At 36.4% G+C, this 18,853-nt stretch overlaps 1 protein-coding gene and 1 long non-coding RNA gene across 2 annotated transcripts; both read left to right on the top strand.

Annotated features, from left to right (window-relative positions):
- The first annotated feature begins 766 nt into the window (after positions 1–766).
- Positions 767–1,862, top strand: LOC146713502 (uncharacterized). The gene is made up of 2 exons (XR_014919278.1): positions 767–1,011; positions 1,605–1,862. It is a non-coding gene; the product is annotated as an uncharacterized LOC146713502 (long non-coding RNA).
- Positions 1,863–8,063: 6,201 nt separating this feature from the next.
- LOC146713501 (cell adhesion molecule CEACAM20-like) lies at positions 8,064–9,269 on the top strand. The gene is made up of 4 exons (XM_085438357.1): positions 8,064–8,097; positions 8,252–8,512; positions 8,595–8,837; positions 9,070–9,269. Exons 1-4 carry the CDS (start codon positions 8,064–8,066, stop codon positions 9,267–9,269), a joined length of 738 nt encoding a protein of 245 aa, XP_085294483.1.
- The last annotated feature ends 9,584 nt before the right edge of the window (positions 9,270–18,853 follow it).

Here is an 18,853-nt window from a genome sequence, read left to right as displayed (position 1 = left end):
TATGGAGAAAAGCTCTGCTCAAACAGCTGAGCAGTCACTAAAGATGGGCCGCCGCCCTGATCTTTTTATACCTTGACCAAACTCACAGACAAAGAAAAATAAAAGTAACAGAAAATAGAGCATTTTTTTAACAAAGAAGTCATTGTTTTTTCTTTGAATAAAATAGAACAGATCTTTATTGTCAAACAGAGTTTGGCATCTCTCCATTGACAGCATGTAGATTTACATTCAGATTGTTTAAGGATAGGAGAAGAAGCTAAGATAGAAATATGTATGTACCTTTAAACATAGACATATGTTTAAGGGTATACCTACTCAGGGAATGTGTGTAATACACAATAATGTCAGTATCTACATAGTAACACAGGTGTTTAACAAAAAGATATATACAAGTTATACATACACATCTGTACATACATACATAGTATAGTATAATAAATACAGTTTATAAATACAGTGTAAATGTCCGTGAATAGCACAGTAAGCCTTCAATAAGTTGGAGGTGGTCTCTGAGGTGATTATGTTGAACGTAACTGATTCAAAAAAATTAGACTGAAGTAAAGTTTGTAGTTTGTACTCCATTGTACTAATATAATTTTATTACATTAATATAACACGAGGTTCACTTAGCTTTGCAAGTAAATGTCTGGTAGAAAGTTTTGAAGGTACACAGCAAATTCAAAAGTGTTAAATGTTTTGGTGTTAATAGTCTCCTTGCAAAAGTAGAGTTAATTTTACTCTAAGCAGAGTCACATTCTTTTAATGTAACTCTGAGGTGTAAAATGATAGTAGTTAAAATCGAGTGTTAAAAATGAGTGTTTCTCTGTCAAATCTGGAGGTGTTACAATGGAAACATTAACTCTTGACCTCTTAACTCTGAACTCCTAGAGGGGCTATGACACCAACAGAGTAAATTCACAGACTCCGCCCCCAGCACGGCTCCAATCGAAGCTGAAGTGAAGCTGTTTCAGAACATTTTGCTCTACATATTCGAGTTGTTTGCCATGCTTGGTAAGTCAGTTTTTCAAAGATTGTTTCAATTATTATTATGAGCTTTTACTTCTGTGGCTCTTTGGAGTTGAGACAAAGCTGTGTGAAAGGCATTAGCCATGTTGCTCGGTGATAGCATAATATTCTGTTTTAGCTAGCTGAAAGGTATTGTTTGTGGGCAAATACCACAGCCTTGAAAAAAAAGCTTGCATGTGAATTTTCAGTCAAACTTTTGGTCAAATACACCTAAAACAATGTCTAGAATGTGAAATGTTGGTATAATGGTGCTACTTGAAGCCTGAAAACGATCGCACATATAAAAAACAAACAAACGAGCAAACAGCAGTAGCAGACGTCCTGACTGGGTTCAGCGTTAGCATAGATCCCTCCAGAGTTTTGTGCACACGGTTTAGGTAAAAATGAAAAAGGTTGAGGTTTTACATTTAGTTCAGTATTACCTGTTGCCTGTGTCTTTGTCTTTTGGGAAAATACTTTACACAAGTAATGGCTCAAAGAGGATTCCTTTTTTTTTTTTTTTACTGTGCTGCAATTGTTTACTGGATTATTTGGGCCGTTAATTAGTGTCAACTAATTTTTATTCAATCTCCACACAGGATATGCTTGTGAAGATGGAATATGGGGGAGAGCAGAAGTGCGTTGAAGTTCCACAAAGGGATGAATGAAGGACATGCATATTGTATTGAAGAAATAAGTGATGAGAATGCTGTTATTTGCATTTACCAGCTCACCTATGTCAGACCTTTTGATAAACAAAATTCTAATGAAAGTGAGAACATGTATACTGTTACATCTTTCAGAAAATGTTTTGAAATTGTGGTGCACAGTTCAGAATAAATGTTTTTCAAAAACCATTGCATCTTTTTAGTAAATGTTTATTTCCAAAAGAAATTTCTAGAAGTTCAGAACAGTAAAATTCCCGCTTTTTAGAATGAATTAGAAGATAACTCTTACGTAGTTAAACTAAAATACTCTTTGAGAGTTAATATATAAACTCTTAACACCCAGTGTTAAATTATCAACTCCAGACAGATTTGGTGTTTAACACTAAATCAGAGTTAACGTACCAACTCTCCAAAAAGAGTTAAATTAACACTCTCTGGTGTGGACCCATATAGACACTTTAATAGTGTTGAAATCAAATCCGACAGTGTTAATTTGGACATGCTGGATTTGCTGTGTAGTTTTTACTATCTTGCTTGAGTGTGTTTCAGATTCATGACCCTTTCACTTTTAGTTGAGTAAAAAGGTTGAATAACTGTGTAATTTTACAGATACACAAGTATCTGTATGTCTGCTTAACTACAGAATGTCTGTACTTTTGCCACCTCTGGCTCGGTGTCAAACTACATGTAACCTTTCAATGCCTGAAAAAAGTAAATGTTATAATGTCTTATGATGCACTGCAGATGGCAGAGTTTGACTGCAATGAAGAAATGCAATGATTACTGTAAAAGATGCTAAAATACTGAACACATAAACACTTCAAACAAACATTGCACAACGACTTTGTTCCATATTGACATGAAAAGCATCACACAGTTGCCACATCCCAAAGATGCTCCACTGGATTGAGACATGGTGACTCTAGAGGTCATCTGAGTACAAGCAAAACATTATCATGTGCAAGAAAACAGTTGGACATGATTTGAACTTAATGACATGGTCTGCATACAAGTTGCACCAAACAGAACATAAGTCTGAACCAGTTTGTTGTTCTGGCCAAGGATAGTGAACTGAAACAGTGAGTTAACTCAGCTTTTTTGGAGAGTTATTTTATAAAACTTGATTATTGCATTGCATTGTCCTAAAAGTCCTAAAAATATTTGATGTTAAGATGTATTTATTAGCAATTAGCAATACCTCTGCTCACTGCTGTTACAGTTCAGTTAATGCTGCCTTCGTCAGTCTGCAGCAAGACAACATGGACGTCAGAGCTCTGTGCATCTATGCGAGTACTTTCCACTTGATGGAAAAAAGTAACAAATGTTTTTAAAATATTGTGGTGGACCACTAGAGGGCTCCACTCACACCCAGTGTATAGGAAGTGTGTTCCTGTGTTTTGTGGCGCGATATGCTCAGTTGTTGTTGTTGAGAGACGAATAAAGGAGTGAGAACTGAGAGCTCTGTGTCGTTGATGCTTACCTCCACAATATGACATTTTTGTTTGTTTTAACCTTAAGACATAGGTCCAGTTATAAGATGTGATGATATATTTACTCATATCGGTAAAAGTCAACAAGTCTGTGAGGTCTCTGGCCGGTTGCACCCCTCCCCCTGTGATTGTGACTCTTCATATGTTCACAGTGACAGTCAGAGAGGAAGGAGAGTGGACGTGCTAGCGGAGCAGGAGTGTCTGTGTCCCATTGTAAACCCACAGTAAACCGAATGTCAAAATAAAGAAGTGCTGTCACCACGTCCATGTCTTGTACATGTGTAAACTTCACAAAGTTGTAGTAAATCTTCTGGGTATACAGAAACAGTAAGTTGGTGAGTCCCAGCTCTTTACTTGTCTATATGAACGTCATTAATCATTTTGGATTAGAGAGCAATTCAGAAGAAGAGTTGTTGTTGTTTTTTTGTGATTTTTGTGAACCTTGTCCTGTGATGATTAATCATCATATGAGTTTTTGATACACTTAAAAAAAATATTTTACTTGTTCATTATTTCGATACAGCACTGCAGTTTTAGTAGACAGTGAGCTTAATGTCACAGGTGAGATATTGAGCTGTTTTAAAATATGTTTTACATGCACATGTGATATGAATGACTGCTGGTGCACTTTTTAAATAAAGTTTTTACATCTGTTTGTAGGAAATAACTTTTAAATACTGCTTAAGATTAGCACTCTAAACTCAAGCTTTCTTTTTTCTTTGTTTCAGATGCAGTGTCTCTTTGTATTGTTCCAAACAGACTGCAGTTCTTTGAATATGAAGCAATAATATTTCACTTTAAATGAGTTGTTAATTGTAAAGTTGTGCATAAATCCAAAGGGAAAATAATTCATGTAACACAACAAACAAGAGAACACCAACAGGATCATCCCGCAAGATTAAAACTCTTTATACAAATGACAGTGAAGAGTACTGATATGAGACTTCAGGAGGGAACAGAAGCAACAGTACGTCAGTGCTCTGATACTTTTGCAGAAAGAATATTTAATGATTCATTTTGATTAAAATTTATAGAAACTGTGACTCTGAGCAGCAGAAACAAAATTGCTTCCTTTACCTTCACAGCTGATTAAAGATGGACATCTCATCAAGCCAAGCCGCAAAACAAACACGAACATGTACAGATTTTCAAAGCTAGACGAGTGGCTTAAAAGTGTAGTGTAGTTTTGTTTTTTTTTTCCTTGTTTTCAAAGTAAGGGAGTCACTGCACCTTAAATATTGTGACATGGAAAAATGTGCTAATTAATTTCTTTTGACATGTAATGTTTGTAATCTTGTACATTTTTCTTGCGCATTGCTCTGTCAGTCAACAGAAGTAGATGGTTAAGGCATAACTGAGGTTCAAACAGGTCAGAACAGAGATGTAGTGGTAATATTTCTGTTCATTTTTATTGTTCAGTTGTAATGTTTATGACGAATACTTTGTCTGCCCTATATTTAAGAAATTATTTTATTACAGCAGCTGAAATAATAATTACGATGATAATATCTAGGAGATGATTCTCTGCCCAAGAGATGTATTGTCTGAATAGAGTAGTCCAAGTTTTGAAAGCAAAGTGTTTTTTCCATGTCCATAGAGGCCAGCAGAGTAAACGCAGGTAGAGCAACATGTGCTGCTGTAAGGAAAAAACAAGAAGAGGGAAAATATGTTACTGAGCATTTTTCAACAACAGTAGCACAATATTATTTATACAGTATTAAGTCACAAGGAGAAAAAAAGTGCACCATCTGAATGTTTCTTCAGTGTGTATGTGATATTTATAAATGTGCAGATGCTAGTGATAATTTGAGCTTAGTGAACTTACGCTCCAAATGTAAACCACATAGGGTGTAAGTCTGAAGCACCTCTTTTAGACAGATATACAGATACAGATATACTGTATCTAGTGACAGTGAGGGTTGTGAATTTCCTCACATAGCTTAGAATGGTTACATGTCATGAAGTACAACTTCTGACATGCGTTTTTATTTTAACACAAATCTTTAATTAAACACACTATTAATATTGCTCTTATTTTTGAATAAATATAATAAAAATGATTGAGCACTTAAAAAGCATAGTTAAAGATAAACGTTGTTAGATAAAAAAACAAAAAAACAAAAACATTGTTAGTAAAAGGTTAAAGACTCAAGCAAAGGTCAAATCATGAACAAATAACACATAAGGAAAAAAATGTAGTTTGATTTAAATAGTAGTAAATGTTATACTATCATACATACACACAGTAGTGGTAAAGGTGTTTGCCTCTCCCTGTTTTTTTTTATTCTTTTAGTATGTTTGTCACATTAAGATGTTTCAGATCATCAAACAATTTTAAATATTTCACAGATCATTGACCACCACCATATTTTACTGTTAAAAGTAAAGTAATCAGGCCACCTGATCCAGCTCTAACTATATGCTTTATGAAAAAGGAAAGGGTGTCTGTCTCCCAAATCCAAACTGGGAGTAGGTTTCACAGAAGAGGGGCCAGGAAACTGAAGGCTCTCCCTCTCATTCTACTTTAAAATATGTTAGGAATGAAGATAGCCAGCAGTCTGAAAGCGAGGTACTCTGTTGGAGTGATACGGTACTATGAGGTCTTTAAGATAAGATGGGGCCTGATTATTTAAGACCTTGTATGTGAGGAGCAGGATTTTGAATTCAATTCTGGATTTAACAGGAAGCCAATGAAGGGAAGCCAAAACAGGAGAAATATGCTCTCTCTTTCTAGTCCCTGTCAGGACTCTTGCTGCAGCATTTTGGATTAACTGAAGGCTTTTCAGCGCATTTTTAGGACATCCTGATAATAATGAATTACAGTAGTTCAGCCTGGAAATAATATATGTATGAACTAGTTTTTCAGCGTCACTCTGAGACAGGATATTTCTAATTTTAAAGACATTACAAAAATTAAAGAAATCAGGAAATTAGAGGTCATTCAGGTCTTAATTTCCCTGATGGTGACCTGAAACACTGAGGCTTGACAACAACAGCAGCATCTCTGCTTCTTTCAAAGCTATTTTTAAATGCCAAGTATTGTTTCAGTAGCATAAATTAGCCACACAGGAAGAGAGTTGTTCACAACCGGCAAGACGTCATGGGGGTCAGAGCTTTTTGCATCCGACTCAGTGAGTACTTTCTCCATTATCACATTAACTATTTATTAAGCTAAACTTTAAGGATTCTGTTTAAGTTAGTAATTTTGTCAAATCACTGTGTTGTTTGAAATATTTCATGTTGAGAAACCTTATATATATATATATATATATATATATATATATATATATATATATATATATATATATATATATATATATATATATATATATATATATCGTGCCATCTCTAATATATACATATTAGAGATGGCACGATACCACTTTTTCATGTCCGATACCGATATCATAAATTTGGATATCTGCCGATACCGATATGAATCCGATATAGTGTTTTTTAATCAACAAAACTGTTTTTTTTAAATATCTTGCTGCATTTTGTATAAGTTCATACTCAAGTTTAAAACAACAACTACACTAAAGCTATTCTGTTATACCTGTATGCAAAAAAAAATATTTCATAGTTCAGCAATACTGATCAATCTAATAAACTTAAACCTACACCATCCTCCCTATTCTGGTAATTTAAAGAGTACTTAGCGTAAATATTAAGCAACCTAACTAATAGGGTTCCAACTCCCAGTAACAACAAAAATAAATAAATAAAAAATAGGGAACCACCCCTCACGCTCCACCTCATGATGCTTAATCGACGTAATCAACCTTAATTTGATGCAGTGTGAAAAAAAAAATGCACAGAAATCAATTATTTTTCAAGAAATATTAAATAGATTCAACATCTTTCTTCAACAAAATTGCAGACTGCACAGATGGTACCTTCCCAAAGGAAAAAGTACTATAGCTTACTAGGGTATATATATATTAGACTTAATAGTTACTATATACAGTAATTGACTTCTATTCCTTTTACATCAAATTAAAACTTTGGGTGTGAGATAATTATTTATTAAAAGCTAGACATTTTAAATGAGAATAAGAAAGAAAAGTATGTCTTTGTGCCCCCTTTTCCCTGTTCATGCCCTATCGGCCCCCCTGGCTAAACTTTGCTAGATCCGCCCCTGCACAGTTACCAGCGTCAGCTACATAGAAAAAGATCCTGGTGTAGAAAGTAATATTAAATAAATTCTAACAACACCTTATCAAGCTTAAACATTCTGCTGTTGTTCAGCCACTGGTTTCCTCTTTCTGGTGCAAAGTGGGCCAAAAACAAACAAGAGAGACGGACTCACGACAGAAAAGCCGATCAGCTGATCATTAAGCAGTTTCATGATTGAAGTAGCAGCAAGATGAGGCAGTTTGCTTGTTAAGCTTAAGGCAGGAATGCTTTACAAACATTCAGAGATGGACTTATACACTTGCTTTACTTCTCTCGGGGATAACTTTATCGGAGATGAAATGCTAGCGAAGCTCCAAATGCTATCCAGACCACCGACAGGTCCCGCATGCCACAGCCGCTCTATCACGTGATGCATACTGTTCCGACATGCTAACGTTCTGAGGTGAGTTACGGCATGTTACAAGTTTTGCGAGGTGCTTTCGTGATATTTAATGGATCGGATTACATTTTTTATTTTTCTCCGATATCCGATCCAGTAATTTAGGTCAGTATCGGACCGATACCGATACGTAATATCGGATCGGTCCATCTCTAATATATATATATATATATATATATATATATAGTGCTGTCAAAATTAACGTGTTAATGCAAATTAATCCGCCATCACGGTTGATTAAAAAAACGATTAAAATTTTTAACACGATTAATTTGTGTGTGTGTGCAATCCTTTTTTTTTTTTGTCTTTTCAGCGATGAGTTGGATGATGATGTTTTTTGCACATGATCAGAGAGTTGGTAAGTAACGGCTAGTTAAACTGACATGAACATTTGTCAATTTGTTTTTATCAATTTGTGATTTCCTTTTTTTTTTATTTCAGTTAGCATAGTCGCATATTTTGGTTTTTCAAAAACAAAAGTAAATAGGTTTTTTTTTTTTTTGTTGTCTCAGATGCAGTTTTTCTTCGTGTTGTTCCAAACAGATCACAGTTCTTTGAATATGAGCCAGTAACTTTTTACTGTGAGGGAGTCTCTCATCATAATGTCTTACATAAGTTGAAAGATAAAATACAATCATGTAGCAACAGCAATAAGAAGACAGCAACAGGATCCTCCTGCACTGTAAACGCTATTTATGTAGACGACAGTGGAAAGCACTGGTGTGAAACTAGAGAAGGGAAGAGGAGCAACATTATCAACATCACTGTCACTGGTATGTTTGGTTTAAGTAAACAATATATTGTTATATTCAAAAACAACTTTTCATTAAAAGAATTATGCACATGGGTATTCAGCTGGTTCTGTGATCCTGGAGAGTCCTGTTGTTCCTGTGATGGAGGGAGAAGATGTGACTCTGAGCTGCAGAAGCAAGATGAATTCCTCCACGTTCACAGCCGATTTCTACAAAGATGGACTCAACATCAGCAGCAGCTCCAAAGGAATTGTGACCATCCACAAAGTTTCAAAATCTGATGAAGGACTTTACAAGTGCAGCATTTCAGGAGCTGAATCACCAGAAAGCTGGCTGAATGTCACAGGTTAGACACTGACACAGACACTGAAGAGCTGTTTATCATTTCTTTCTGTCCCCTCCCCCTCTTTATTACAACGGAATCATGTAGTGACTCTTAACTGAGTTATGTGTCAGTCTTAGGAACCTTTGGTGGTTTGGTGGAACCTGTGGTTTCTATTCTTTCAGACAAAATCAGCATAAATTCTAGTCCAATGACTACGACTTACTTCAGTCTCCTGCTTTGTGTGATTAAACAGATTCTTTCATCACATTCATTGACTCTTCAGAGCACAGCTGTAATGTTTACCTCATCTTACGGACTGTGTTCACCATCATGCTGGTGGCTCTGCTGCTGCTGCTGCTGGGTCTACTTCACTATGGGAAAATTGGAGCTACAACAGCTAACTCATGTTCGACTTCATGTAAATGTAACTGTCATTGCACAGGAAATAAGTGAATATGAATGACAGCACAAATAGAAAACAGAAAGTGATTAATATGGGCGTATGGCCACACTATCGTGAGCATGTCCCATCTTGTCTGAAATCCGGAGGTAAGCAGGGTCGGGTCTGGTTAGTACTTGGATGTGGGACTGCCTGAGAATACAAGGTGCTGTGGCTGGTACACCAGTTGGAAGGTTGACGGGTCAATCTGGGTAATGTCTGTAAAATACCACGATAACTCCGTTAAACAACTGTAAAGGATTCACACTGTTGCTTTTTCTCTATACAGTATATAGACTTTGACACCTGTTACCTTTGATTTAACTGCACTGAAACATTTCATTATGCCACCTTGTGCATTTTATTCTTTAATCATACTCATTCCTTATTCATATTTGTTACTATTCAATATTCTCAGTTAAACTCATCCTCTTTAAAAGTACTTGTGAATATATATATTTTTTTGCATTTGCATTTGTTAGATTTGTATTGTTGATTGTCATTTATGCTTAGAAATATTTAACAATATATGCTTAGAGGTGTATAATTGATTGTGTAGTGATAGGATGTGTGATCCTTAATAGTCTGCAAAGGCTTGGTTTGAATTCCAGTGTTCTGGCATTCACACCCACATTCTGGGAGCATGGGAGAGGTCGTACCTTCTCTTATTGTTTTATGGTAGGATAAATGTGTCTCTATCTGTTTTAGGCTAAGTGCCTTTTGTTTAGATGAACTGCTGGACTTCCAAACCAGCAGGGTTAGGGAAGTCATTTATGGGGTCACACTCTGACCACACACACACACACACACACACACACACACACACACACACACACACACACACACACACACACACACACACACAGGCAAGGTACTCTTTGTTTGTATGTATACGACATATGTTAATGAACCTATGTATATTCATGTAACCTCAATAAAAGAGCAGTGTTACGGGGGAGCGGACGAGAGCGACTGGGGTCAAGCGAAGGAACGGCGCTTGTCGTGGTTCTCTCCCTCATGCATGAGTAACACGAAGAACTTTGCCTACTTGGTGTTTAATGCTTTTGCTGTGTAGTTGAATTGTCCTTAATGTTCCAGCGAATAGGTTTATGCTACAAACCTATCAGTGTTCTGTCAAAAATATGTACTACCTGTAGTATACCTGGTCAAAGTTGCAAAACACAAACATGTAAAAAACATTTCATGCAAGTAAAAAGTCTAAACTACAGCCAGCTCTTAAGTATTGGTTTGAATTTGTGCCCTTTTTTCATATACTCACATCCCCACAACTAGTTGTGTGTCATTGTTGTTCTTCTTTTGTAGATACCTTTAAAAGTACAAGTTCACAGGCTTTCATTACAGTTGTGTGGCTATAACAGGAAAAACCTACAAAGGAAGAGACTCTGAGACTATTAAGCTTTCTGCATCACCATGGTCACCACCCATCTTGAAGAGTTTGCCCCCTCACATATACTAATGTGCCACAAACAGGACTTTAATATCACCAACCATTCCCATGTTGTTACGGTGTATCCATATAAATGGCCCACCCTGTAGATTTAAATTGACAGAGCTCTAAAGAGAGGAAGAACTGAAGCAACAAATTTGTGTTGAGGATTTTTCATACAGTTATTATACTATAACTGTAACTATAAATTGACAATTAGTTGCTTCTATATGCATTCTTGACATTTCTCTTGTGCCACTAAGAAAACAGGTTATTTTTCATTATGTATTTCTTTGTTTGGATAGCTCATTTAATATTGGTGTAATTTCGTACATAGTTTACAATCTGTATAGTCTACAGACTGTAAACTATGAACAAGATGAATATTTACATTTTTTTCTTGTATTTCTGTAATGATACAACCATCAGTTAAGATATTTTTGTATTAGTGTTAAGTCCCCACGCTACTGTAGGGGTTAGAAGGGACTAACATAAAGGTAAATAGTGAAGGAGGAGCTAAGATGGTAGTTTTAAAAGGTTTATTTCCTGCTAGCATAAAAGTTCAAGTTCAGACTGAGGGTTAGAGCCAAGGCCAACATAACAAACAAAACATCCTTGATATGAAAATAACTTGCCTAACCCCAAAGAAAACAAAATACACAACATAAAAGCATAACCTACCTACCAACACATAAACAGAGGAAAACGGAATCAAAACAAAGGGCAGCTCTCCCGTACAGGCAGTCTGAACAAAAGTCTGAAGTGGTTATTTGTTCCACCCACTGATATGAACGTAATCACAGAGGCTTAAATTACCACAAGAGAAAATCAGTCTAAGTGAAAACTACTTTTGTAAAACTACTTTGTTGCATTGCATGAAATTTTTTGATATTAAAACTGTTTGAGGACGCCCCCACTCACTGCCTTCATTCTTCAGCAAAACAACATGGATTTTAGATCTCTCTGTATCAGACTGTGTAAGTAATATCCACATCTGAAAAATATGTATAAAAATTAATTTAAAATATTTATTAAAAAAGTTTTTAATTAATCTTGTTAAAAACATGTCAGTGTTGCTCATGTTTTGCTTTAAGAGAAAGTACTGCATTTTTATGAAACGGATATGACATGTCAACTTTGTCACGTATGTTTATTCCACATTACAAAAAGGTTAAAAAACTTAAAAATGTTGTCTAATATGCTTGTATCCCAATTCAGGGTCTGCAGCCTTAAAGGCTGCATTTTAAGGCCGATTACGACACTGCGATGCGACGAAGGCTGTCCCAATTCAAAGACTGCTTGAAATGCGGCCCTCAAATGCGTCCTTCATTTCCCTGAATTTTAAGGATGTGGTGGTGTAGACTTCGTGGCCCAACATATCCCAGAATGCATAGCGCGGCGGTGGGTGTGGATAATTTTGCCAAAAAAAAAAAAAACGGCTGATGAGGGGCGCCGAAGAGTAAACTTTAAGTAAGTACTGAATATTATGTCACTTATTTATGTGCAAATGTTTAATAACTGTTAAGTGACGGTTGTGTGCAGACAGGAATAGGACCCAAGGTGCAGACTCCAGAGACAATCGTGAACTCAAAACAGCTTTAATGTAAAACTCAAAATATAACATAACTGGAAAAAATCAAAATAAACTTAAACCGGAGGACTGACAGAACACATAGGTAAACGGTAGATCACGACAATGAAAAACTGAAACACAGGGCTTAAATACACAGCGGGAGCAATCAGGGAATGAGTAACAGGAGGGAAACACAGCTGGGGCAAATCAGAACTGACGAGACCAGGAAGCGTAACCTGAACACACTGAGATAAGACAGAGACCTTCAAAGTAAAACAGGAAACACATAACGCAGACTGAACAAAGACACAGACTCACAGGCAGGCACTACAACAGAGGGAACAGAGACGTGGGACCAGGGCAGACACAGACACTGACTGGACACGGGGATATAGCGGACAGGGGAGACTGCAACTAAGGATTACACAGAGACAAACCGTAAGACATGACTCTAACAAAAACCCAAAGATTAGAAATTATAAATAATATAATAAACTCAAAAACCCTGGGTCAACGACCCAGGCATCCTAAGAATAGCGAAGAACATTAAAACATTACTGTTGGCCACATGTCGGCAAAGTTTGTGACATTAGTGACGTTTGTACTAACTTGGTTTTAAAGCCTTTACTTTAAAATATACGCCGTTCAATAGCTGAGCTTAATCTTACAGAGAATGATCAAAGCTCGTGTAGAAACAAACAAACAAATGAACAAAAGATTTTCTCCTTCATTTCTGTCAAACAAAGCTGTATGAAACGTTTCCAGCTGTTAGTATCATGGTTGCTAGACAACCTGGGCAGCGCGACGGAGGCTAGACCGTCCCATTTCACAAGCCTCGCACTTCCGGCCTTAGCGGTCTTTGAGTACGCGGCCCTTGTAGACCGTTAAGGCTGCGTACTTTAAGGCTGCAGACCCTGAATTGGGATACAGCCTGTGTATTTATGTTGTGTGAACTCGTTACTGGTCCATCTGTGAACGTCTCCGTGAAACTGCCATATGTTCTCCCTGCTCACAGTGTGGTTGACATAAAACTTGTTATATGCACCATTTTTTTCTTCAGTATGTTGGATTTATAGGAAAATTTGACAGGTTACCAGTCTATTGCACAACTAACACAGAAAGACAGACAACCATTCACATCTATAGACAATTGAGAACGACCAATTAACCTAACTCCACTACCAGCATGTCTTTGGACTGTGGAAGGAAACCAAATTACCCAGAGAAAACCCACGCAAACACAGGGAGACCATGAAAACTCCACGAAGAACTCATGTTGTGGTTTGAACTCAGAACCTTCTTGCGTTAAGGCAACAGTGCTAACCACCTCGCCATTAAGCAGTCTCTCTATACTTTAAAAAAATTAGGGAAGCTATGATTTAGTGGCGCAGCGTTAATCTTGTTAAAATGACATTAATGCCATAACCACATTAACGTGGCAAATCTCTGTTAACGAGTTACCGCTGATGGGGCTGCACACCGTCAGCGCGTTAGCACGGTTAGCTCATTAATGCATTGACGCCGTCCAGGACGACGCACGAGGGGATCCGCGGTAACTCGCTAATGGAGATTTGCCACGTTAATGCAGTTATAGTGTTAATGTCATTTTAACGAGATTAACACTAACAGCATTACTATGATTACAAAGCTTGATAGAGAATTATCTTTTCTCTTTTGTCCTTGACAGGTTAGACCACAATAAATAGCAATAGCAAGAGCATTTATGTGAAGTGTGTATTCATTTTGGGCCTTGCTATAACCGATTATTAGTGTGAATGCTTGAAAAGCATTCACAGTATTGTTCTTCTAATCTTTATTATTAGTGTGAATGCTTGAAAAGCATTCACAGTATTGTTCTTCTAATCTTTATTATTCCATTTTATTATTATTATCTATTCCGTACGTTTTTTGAAAGCCTACTCCTTCAAAACCATTCAACTTAGAAAAACCATTCAAACACCGTTAGATTCCTATTCTTTTGGACATGATTGCTTGTATTTTTCTCATTTTTAACATTTATATTTTTAATTTTATTCAACTTTATTCAACAAAAATTTCCCATGTATTTCAATGGGGAGACCCTTCAAATTCTCATTCAACTTACTCATTTTTAAACTCTTACTACTTCAACATACGTTCACATAGAGCCACCATTCAAACTTTAAAACGAAGACAAGACATTCAACTATTCAACTTGTATTTATCTTTTCAATATCTATTATACTTTTTCTTCAGTTCCAGTTTAAGTTTCATGATGTTTTTTCACCCGTTTCAGAGTTTATAATGGGTGTGTATGGGACGGAATGTTGGGGCTAGAGTGAGACAGCTCAACTGCTAGAGTGAGAGGAGCAAAAAAATTAATCTTAAAATATTTTTTAAAACTGCTGCTGTGTCCACAGCGTTTGCTCTACAGCCACCATTTTACCCTCAAAACGTAGCCATCGCTGTCCTCTTTCATCCAATGTGTTTACTATTGTCCTAGGTGTTATGGTTCTTTCATAAATGTCACCAATGCACAGCCTCCTCCCTCCAACTCTTCCATAGACTCTAATGTTAAAATGGCTCAGAAGGTTCTTTTGAAAATCAGAAGAGCATGGTGTCTTTCCACTGTCACCACGTCCATATAATAAACTCCACAGGCATGAAAACTGAGAATTCAGTAGACTAGACATTGCTGTCGCTCACGGTGAAAGAATTTCGTCAATACGACTTGTACTTTTCATATGGGAACGATTTGTTTCGGCCTGACTTTTCTGTTCATTTTAAGCAGCAAAAGTGAGGTGCATGTCTGTGTCCGTGTGTATGGAGCCATTGGGTGCGGTCACTATAGCAACCAGGCTCACACCTGCCTGCTTAACGAGCTCTTCCTGCCACTCTGCCAAAATTCATCTTAAACACTTCTCTTTCAACTGCTGCTGTGTCCACAGTGTTATAGCCATCATTTTACCCTCAAATTGTCGCCATTATTGTTCTCTTTCCAACATCTTGTCTTTCAAAGCTCAGGCATTTAAACTTTTTAAACTGTGTGGATCAAAGTGGAGGGATCACATTTGAGTCATTCAGTGATTCAAAGAATATGACCTTTTAATATTCATTCAGATGTTTTCTGACTCTAAATGTTCTTTTCTCATTTCTTAGGGTTTTCTAATTTACATTTAAAACATTTTCAGTTTTTTTCCAACTCCTTCTTCTGTGTAACCTTCAGCTTTTAGCAGTTCAGCACCTTTGTTTTCAGGTTAAATTCAGTTTTTTTTTTTGTTTTTTTTTAATCTCATTCAATATTTTTAACTCAAAATTCAGCAATTAATTCATTTCAGTGCATACATTCAGATTCAAGCATTCACACTGCAGTTTCTTCAGAAAATGCACTTTCTAGTTATTATTAGTGTGAATGCTTGAAAAGCATTCACAGTATTGTTATTCGAATCTTTATTATTATTAGTGTGAATGCTTGAAAAGCATTCACAGTATTGTTATTCGAATCTTTATTATTATTATTATATATTCCGTACGTTTTTTGGCATCTAACTCCTTCAAAACCGTTCAACTTAGAAAAACCATTCAAACACCCTTAGATTCCTATTCTTTTGGACAACACTGCTTCTAAATTTCATATTTTTAACATTTATATTTTTAATTTTATTCAACTTTATTCAACAAAAATTTATAATGTATTTCAATGGGGAGACCCTTCAAATCCTCATTCAACTTACTCATTTTTAAACTCTTACTACTTCCACATACATTGACATAGAGCCACCATTCAAACTTTAAAACGAAGACAAGACATTCAACTATTCAACTTGTATTTATCTTTTCAATATCTATTATACTTTTTCTTCAGTTCCAGTTTAAGTTTCATGATGTTTTTTCACCCGTTTCAGAGTTTATAATGGGTGTGTATGGGACGGAATGTTGGGGCTAGAGTGAGAGAGCTCAACTGCTAGAGTGAGAGGAGCAAAAAAATTAATCTTAAAATCTTTTTTAAAACTGCTGCTGTGTCCGCAGCGTTTGCTCTACAGGTATGATTTTACCCTCAAAACGTAGCCATCGCTGTCCTCTTTCATCCAATGTGTTTACTATTGTACTAGGTGTTATGGTTCTTTCATAAATGTCACCAATGCACAGCCTCCTCCCTCCAACTCTTCCATAGACTCTAATGTTAAAATGGCTCAGAAGGTTGGTTTGAAAATCAGAAGAGCATGGTGTCTTTCCACTGTCACCACGTCCATATAATAAACTCCACAGACATGAAAACTGAGAATTTGGTAGACTAGACATTGCTGTCGCTCACAGTGAAAGAATTTTGTCAATACGACTTTTACTTTTCATTTGGGAACGATTTGTTTCGGCCTGACTTTTCTGTTCATTTTAAGCAGCAAAAGTGAGGTGCATGTCTGTGTCCGTGTGTATGGAGCCATTGGGTGCGGTCACTATAGCAACCAGGCTCACACCTGCCTGCTTAACGAGCTCTCTCTGCCACTCTGCCAAAATTAATCTTAAACACTTCTCTTTCAACTGCTGCTGTGTCCACAGTGTTAAAGCCATCATTTTACCCTCAAAACGTCGCCATCGTTGTTCTTTTTCCAACATCTTGTCTTTCAAAGCTCAGAGATGTAAACTTTTTAAACTGTGTGGGTCCAAGTGGAGGGATCACATTTTAGTCATTCAGTGATTCAAAGAATATGACCTTTTAATATTCTTTCAGATGTTTTCTGACTCTAAATGTTCTTTTCTCATTTCTTAGGTTTTTCTAATTTACAATTAAAACATTTTCAGCTTTTTTCCAACTTCTTCTTCTGTGTAACCTTCAGCTTTTAGCAGTTCAGCACCTTTGTTTTCAGGTTAAATTCGTTTTTTTTTTTTTTGTTTTTTTTTTTATCTCATTCAATATTTTTAACTCAAAATTCAGCAATTAATTCATTTCAGTCCATACATTCAGATTCAAGCATTCACACTGCAGTTTCTTCAGAAAATGCACTTTCTAGTTATTGTGTGGATGCTTTAAGCATCCACACTATTGAGTTCCTGTTTCTCTTTATTCTTTATTATTATTATTATTATTATTATTCTAGTTGCTTCCGTACACTTTTCGCCGTTAAACTACTTCCACAATTTTCAGCCGATTTTCACCGTTCAAATTTTAAACTATTCAGCTATTTTTGCTCTTTCCTGCTACGATTTTTGCTATTTTTAACTATTATACTTTTTAAAATATTCCACTTTTTTCCTTTAATTTGTCCCATTGAAATGAATGGGAAACTTCAGCAATTCTGCTAAAATTTGCTTGTTTTTGAAACTTAACTACTTCCTCATATTTTCACCTAGAACAACCATTCAAACTTTAAAATGTTCACAAATTATTGGGCTATTCAGGTATGATTCAGCTTTTTCAAATCTTTTACTGTTTTACTTTTATGCCTCTTAAAGTTTTGAGTTGCAAAATTGTGATTTTTCACAAAATACATGTGTTGTTATGGTTGCTATGCTCTTGGCTTCCAGTGTGCCACTGAAGGTTTTGCAATTTTCACTTCATGTCCGAACAACTTCCTGCTACTTGCTCAATTTTCACTCAACTTCCACAAATTATACATCAAAACGTAGGTATTTTTGCTGGCTTTCAGGAAATGTCACCATCATTGTTGTGGGATTTATAGAATTTTTGCAAATCTCCTCAGACTAACACAAGGTCAGAAAACTCTCCATATAAAGTGAATGGAGAGCTTGTTCAAAATCACCGCTGGATTTCTGTAATGAGAGGCATATTCAAATCGTCATATCTCCTTAACGAAGCAAAGTTAAGACATGAGGCTTGTCCCCGAATATCTTCAGACACCCCTGACGCTCACAATTCAAGAATTTCTTTCTCACCTATTACCGTTCTGAAATGAGTTGGACTTGTTTGAGGGTAGGAAATTCGTCCTTCGCTCAGATTTCTTCAGATTTCAAACTGTGGAAATGAACCACTTTTTTCTCTCGTCATAACTTTTTGTTGGATTTCCACAGAGACCTGAAAATTTCCATGATTGTTCACCAAAGCCTGCTGTCTCTTACGGTGAAAGAATGATATCGATACTCCAAATAGATTTCGAGTTAGAAAGCGTTGTTTGAGGGCAAGTCAAGGCAGTTTTTGCTTCGCTCTACTCAGTTATGGTGCATTACAAGTCAAATATCTTTAATAATTCATATTTTAATGATAAATTGTAAACACTGGAAGATTCCCCCATCTCTTCTGAACAAAACGGTGTAAGAATGACCGCTCTAGCCCCTACGGTTTGGAAATTATGGTCATTTGTTTGAGGGGAGTCCTCACTATGAGAAATAGGCTGCAATAATCCTGTGCCTCTCTGTGCTGCGTGTGTAAAAAGAGGCACATGTTTTGGCGGGAAAAAGTACACAGGCTCTCTGATTGGTGGATTCAAATTCAGCAGCTCCCAGGCTGACCTAGAAACTTACTTCTCTCTCCCTGTGCATTTTTTTGCTGATTTTTTCATTTAACAAGTATATTTGAGGGACCCTCAGCATGTTCAGCATTTTTTCAGCTGTCCATTTTGCTTTTCCAATTTTTCTGTTTAACT

The sequence above is a fragment of the Copadichromis virginalis genome, linkage group LG3 (assembly GCF_057382275.1).
Source record: "Copadichromis virginalis isolate Kocher_CV1m ecotype Utaka linkage group LG3, C_Virginalis_male_GT1.1, whole genome shotgun sequence".
In the NCBI taxonomy this organism is placed as follows: Eukaryota; Metazoa; Chordata; class Actinopteri; order Cichliformes; family Cichlidae; genus Copadichromis; species Copadichromis virginalis.
Note: the sequence above shows the minus strand (reverse complement) of the source record. Positions and strands in the feature narration are given on the sequence as shown.